The sequence below is a fragment of the Amblyomma mixtum genome, chromosome 2 (assembly GCF_055824585.1).
Source record: "Amblyomma mixtum isolate Tamu chromosome 2, ASM5582458v1, whole genome shotgun sequence".
NCBI lineage: Eukaryota > Metazoa > Arthropoda > Arachnida > Ixodida > Ixodidae > Amblyomma > Amblyomma mixtum.
Window position 1 is genome coordinate 172640592 of NC_143013.1, and position 5982 is coordinate 172646573.

Consider the following 5982-nt stretch of genomic DNA (forward strand, 5'->3'; position numbering starts at 1 on the left):
TGGCAAGCCTGTGTTACGTGGCACCAAGTTCTGCGGCCATTTCGAGACAAAAGTTGACGGGGAACGCAAGCTGCAGAAGGGCCTATCCAACCATGAAGACGGCAGCGGACGGCGGCCAGGAACCATGCAAGAGCCCGCGGTCGGATCCGAGTCTACTGGACGGCTTCCTGTCTGCCGACTCGCGCGCAGTCATCCAGGAGAACGTGTACATTATCCTGGGCCACGGCTGGTTCCAGAGATGGGTCCTGCTTTGCACCTCCGTCTCGCTCACCGTGCTCCTGATGCACGCGTTCGCCTACCGTATCGTCGGCCGCCCCGTCGACCACTGGTGCCAGCCGCCCCGGGGACTGCGCCACATGGCCGTGCAGGAGTGGAGAAACGTGGGGATCCCCGTCCGGGAGGACGGCAGCTTCAGCAAGTGCACCGTCTACGACCCTCCGCTTCCCGTGAGCACTCGTTCACTTCTTGTTAGCTCTGGGTGAGCACGCAGAGGTGCCACTTTTCGTATTGAATAGGGCCTAAAGTTAAGAAACTTCTCCCCTAAAAAAAAGCACGAAAGTGTGTTGAGGAAAATAAAATGCCAAATCGGCAAATTATGCATATACCTCCTCATTGCTGTTACGCGTTTCCGATGCATTACAAGGGCGTCCATGCTTTCTCAGTGACCTTACGGAAACTAGAACAAACTGCGCGAGGAGCTCGTTCAGCTCATCAGGGTGCTATAGGTGTGATGGCCAACTATCGCGATGCCGTCAGCAGTGTCTGTCACACCGCCTGACCTTCCGCCATTAAGCGTCTTTCAGCAATGCCGTCGCCAAGAATTTCCTTTTGAACCACGTCAGTGCTTGCATAGACGTTTACGTCCCTAGCGGTGCCGAAACCTTGCTGTACCTGATGATGTTCTCATACCATTCCACGGCAATGGTGATGGGGGCACTCGTCGTACTCTCATACAGAACCTTCTCCATCCGACTTAGTGATGCCCAAGACGCCCAAGAGGCTGAAAGCACAGGATGCTAGGGACTGGAGCCTAACCCAAACCGACACAGTGCAAAATTTACATAAATACAGCATAATATTCCCTGAACACTACAAAGACGCATGCTCGTGGCGCGACGAGAGAGCCACAGCATAACAAGTCACGTGGGTCTGCAGGCGTGGAAAACGAGACAACCTACAAACACACTACGCGAAGGAGTAGTGGGAGGCCGCTCTCTACAGCTCTGACTTGACAATACGGCGTAACCTGGTGTCCCAGGCAAGCGGAACAGCCTTGACCTTTGGAGTCCTGAAATAACGACACCACCCGCAGTAGAATTTGTATTTATTTCGAATTGCAAACAAATGTTTCTACTAGTACTAGTACGAGATTGTTTGGGAAGGGCGACCTGCATCGCACAAGTCCCACCTGTGGCAGCGCCTGCCATCCCAGGGCCATGGCACGTGGTGTTTAAATTACTGATTGGTCGCTAGGGGTTCTTCAGGAAGATCATCCTGGATCGCACTAATTCCACCTGTGGCAGCACCTGTTATCCCAGGGCACTGGCGCACCGCTTAACAGCTGCCCCACGGCGCAAGGAGTCGTATGAGGACTCCCAGGAAAGTATGAATGCTAAGTAGAGAAAGGCCAATTCATATGGACAGCTATCACGCCATGACCTTAAGGCGGAGCGGGGGCCGTGTTACGGCGTTGAGTGCCCTCACGAAGTATAGCGCGCAGATCAGAAGAGGTGCGGCGGCGGCTAGGTAGAGCCATGCAGAGGTAGAATTTCCAGCTGCGTGGCATCGACTCACATCACGAAGCGCGGCGACTGCGTTTGCAAAGTAAGCGGGCTATTTTGTCTAAAACTGTTCCTGCGTGCCTCAAGAAAGAGACTATAGTCTAGTTTGCAGCGGAAAATACCAACGGTAATTGATTACCGGCATGTACAATATTTCGTACAGTGTCATAAAGGTTGGAAATTGTAACATCAAAGCAGCAGTACTCAGAGATGAGGGTGTCCATACTGTTTGTATCGAAGGTGATGAGGATGCTTGAAACACGGGAAAGCATGATAATATCACGTGTTACAAAAGGTGCCTGTGAAAAATGAATAAAAACGTGCTACCAAGCTCCTATTATAGACCGTTTACAGAGAGCAGTTTGCTCTGTCCACGACAGATGGCGCCGCTAGGAGGTCTGCCACTTCTGGCCTTCGAAGCCGGTGTCAGCAGCATCGCCGCTCAGTGCGAAACGCTGTTGCGCAGCTTGTGTACGAACGTCAAGTGACTCCTAAACAACCCAGCTGTGATACGGATGTCATATGTGTTGTTGAATTTATTTAGCTGTGTATGCATTTAGCTGTTTGTTTAATTAATACCTAGATCTCATATCCCTGCGGTGTAGTGTCGGAAAAATATACGCGCTTGTTACATAAGCGAAACCGGGAAACAATTATTGCCGTTTTTGGAGGAGATGTCCTGCGAGTTCATGTTGGTTCCAAGGAGAAGATAACGTTAATGTGTTGTTCCACCAAAAAAAAAATAAACATATCACAAACGCCGCGCGCCAGTTTAATGCAACGCCAGCAGTAGCTGCGGGAACGGCAGAACGAGCGTGCATATGCCTGTAACCTTTCTCATCTTCGACAAACACTGATCCTATACATCGAATGATCGTTGCTTTTTCATACCTTTGCAATAAGTGCTTCCTTGGCGTCGGCACGGTGCTCACTAAACTGTCGTGCCTACTTAACGCTAGCACGGAGGAAGCGGTAACTGAGCGTTTGCAAAAGTCCTCAAAGGAGGCGTTTCGCCATGCAATTCTTTCGCCCAGTGCAAAGCTCTACAGAAGTGAGCTAATCCACGGGACAGCGGTGAAACGTATCATTACAAGACTTCGAATATTCCAGCTTATTCCGACTGCTTACATCTGCGGGTGCTGAACTCCGAGCAGTTTTCAGTTTTACTGAGCAAGAGAGCACGGTCGAATGTCGCTGAGCTTCTAAAGGGGTCCTTGAAAAACATCCGTGCTCTTCCTTCGGAAGCCGGAATGTTAACGGAGGATAAAGTAAATATCTAGACAATCAGCCGGCCAAACACATAATCCTCCATTCGGCAAAAATATCGAGCTCTAAAAACGACGCTTGCAGGCCTTGGCCCGCTTTTATTCTGCAGTTCGACAAGTTATGCGGTCCACAAATATTGTTACGTGGTGAATTCATTGAATAAATATGAACGCGCAGGTATCTGTACGCGGTCTGTTGACACATTCGAGCCGATGCCGGTAGTCTGAAGGAGACGAGTAAATGAGCTGGTTGAAGCAAACATTTTTCAGCACCAACGCGTTCTGTGCAAACTCACACTAAGATTTTGTGCCGTCCGGCAGCTCGTTATCCACAGCGAGAGCCGGAGAAGCGTCTTGCAGCCGGGCACCAGCGCGCCGGCAGCCGTCGAAACGAGAAGGCCCGAAGGCCAGCGATGGCGGAATGGTCATGTGACCAAATATGGCGGCGCCCATGCTCCCGCGCTGTAAAGCGTCTATACTACGTGTTATATTAAAACATACATAATTGGTCAAATGTTTAGGGGAATCCCCCAAGGTGGAGTGGATTTGTAGTAAGGGAGTAATTACTCATTGACATCCACCCAAGCGCAACCATACGGCTACAAAGGAAAGCTATACAGCTTTCTCAGAAACTTCGCAGTTAAAGAAAAATTCGTCCTGGTCCGGAATTCGAACCGGAGCAGGCGCTCGGGTTCGAACCCCGAACCAAAACGAATTGACTGCGAAGTTTCTGAGAAAGCTATATAGCTTTCACTTTGTAGCCGCGTATGGCTGTGATTGGGTAGATGTCAATGAGTAGTTATTTCCTTATTATAAAACATACATACAAATGCACAAGCACAAAAGCTTTTTTTTTTAAAAATAAAGGGGTGCTAAATTCGATTCAAAGAAATCACTGCTAGCTGCTGCTCCGAATGCACAATGCACAAAACTGAACAATGAGTCTAAAAGGGTTCACTGGGAGCAAATTGAAGTTGACCTCTATCGATAGACAGCCGCAGTTTAATGACAAAGGGACAGCTCTCATCGAAAACTGAGGCTCTCTGTGTTAGAATCGACCAAAAAACAAAATACACAAAATACAGATGTCGCAATCAGTGACTGTACTTCGCAGATAAACTGCTTCCGTCGACACCGAATTTTTCGTGCGGATCTCCAGGGCTGTGCTACACAACTACTCACCTCAAAACGGCGGCAAACAGTCCTCCTGAGTGCGGACGTCGCGAATTTGAATCGAGCGGCTCGAATAGCTCCAAATTAAAATTTTTTCAGTCATAAATGTTCTTTTTTTTCTTTCTGCAGGACAGTCCAAAACGTACGGAAAGAGAGCCCCAGAACCAATCTTTACTAAGAATATTAATTGGATAGAGTTGTCTTAACTGGCCCTTCAGAGCAGGTTAAGAAGCCGATCAAACGACGAGAGGTCGACACCTGGCAGATACAATTGTAGGAATTTCGCCCAGAAGCCGATCGCAGCCGACTCTAGTGATGCTGGACACGTGGAAGAGCCTTCTACTTGCGCTAGGCATCGCCAAGAAGACGCTGAGTGCTCCTGAACTTTCGTTGGTTGGGTTATTGTCAGAAATGGGAAATCCTGGTTACTAGCTAACCAAAAAGTGACTACCTCAACAACTTCATAAAAGAGGGGGAGAAGACTGGATTATACGAGGCACAAAGAGTAACTGCAGTGGTAGGTTCTCTGAATAAGGCCGACTACCTAGGGCCGTTTAACCGGCAATGACACCACACATAACATGGAGATTGTTGCATTTCGCCTCCATGGAAATGGGCCCGCAGCGGCCCCGATCCTAATATCACCAGAACAGCGATAAACTCTATGAAGTTGTACGTTTCACAACGGAAGCTCTAATTCCCGCTAAAGTTCATCTCGTATTTTTGGAATAAAGCTAAAATATGAGCCTAGCGTGGCCATTTCTCCGTTCTTCATCTGTAAGCAATTTCTAGCATTACGGTGTCATACGAATATACATTTAGAGATCAGTTGCGTGATGCCAACTGTCATTGTGGATTCTTGAATAGCCGCTCCATAAGTCATCCGCTCTCGCACTTCACTTCTTGTGAGTGTCATATGGATTCCGTTTTTGTCTCTTCAGGAGGAAGCCGAAGGAGAGCGCCGCGAAGTTCCCTGCTGGCGGTGGGACTACGACATCGGGAACCGGAGCGACAGCATCGTCAGCTCCTGGGACCTGGTGTGCGGCCGCCGCTGGCTCTACTCCACCTCTTCGTCCGTGTACATGCTGGGCTCCCTCATCTTCGTGCCGCTGGCTGGCGTAGCGTCAGACCGCGTGGGACGCAGGCCCATCATCTCTGCGTGCGCCTTCGGCATGCTGCTGGCCGCCCTGACCGCCGGCTCCTCGCAGTCCTTCCAGGTGTTCCTTGCCGCTCGCTTCGTGATTTCCGCCACGTCCAGCGCGACCTTCCTGCTCGTCTTCATCCTGCTGTATGAGCTGACCGGAAACGCTAACCGCCCTCTGTATTCTCTGTTGGCCGCCAGCGTCGGTTCCGTGTTGGCGCAGCTACTGCTCTTTGCCCTGCTGGATTTGCAGCCAGGCTGGTTTCTTGCGCAAGCTTTCTTCGTCTCCGCCACCGCGCTCGTAGCTCTCTGGTGCTTCTCCCTCGACGAGTCCCCCGTTTGGCTGCTTGACTCGTAGAATGTTCGGCTCGCAGAGAGTACCGTTCTCCGGGCGGCTGCAATCAATGGCATAGATGTGAGCAAGGCTCGGGCCACTTTTAGGGCGCTTAAGAAACTCCTAGAAAAGCGAGAAGCAGCGTCGACGGGCGCCTCCACCGGCACGGAGACCAGGCTCAACGCTGTCATTTTCCGCCGGCGTGCCGCGTCCGCGTTGGCGTCCTGGTTCGGCGTGAACTTCGCCTTCTACGGGTCGGGACTTGCGCGGGCTACACTATCTTCCCAC

General features: G+C 50.7%; 1 protein-coding gene across 1 annotated transcript; it reads left to right on the top strand.

The window, feature by feature from the left end:
* Positions 1 to 325: 325 nt before the first annotated feature.
* LOC149361636 (solute carrier family 22 member 16-like) lies at positions 326 to 5745 on the top strand. Its single transcript, XM_089569559.1, has 2 exons — positions 326 to 446; positions 5161 to 5745. The coding sequence occupies exons 1-2, from the start codon at positions 357 to 359 to the stop codon at positions 5716 to 5718; spliced, it is 648 nt and encodes a 215-aa protein (XP_089425685.1). The 5' UTR covers positions 326 to 356; the 3' UTR covers positions 5719 to 5745.
* Positions 5746 to 5982: the final 237 nt, after the last annotated feature.

What these genes read in the sequence shown, in the direction of transcription:
- LOC149361636 (XM_089569559.1), top strand. Translation starts at nt 357, where the DNA reads ATGGCCGTGCAGGAGTGGAGAAACGTGGGGATCCCCGTCCGGGAGGAC. An exon ending in TCTACGACCCTCCGCTTCCC is followed by an intron (nt 447 to 5,160) that starts GTGAGCACTCGT and finishes TTGTCTCTTCAG; the next exon opens with GAGGAAGCCGAAGGAGAGCG.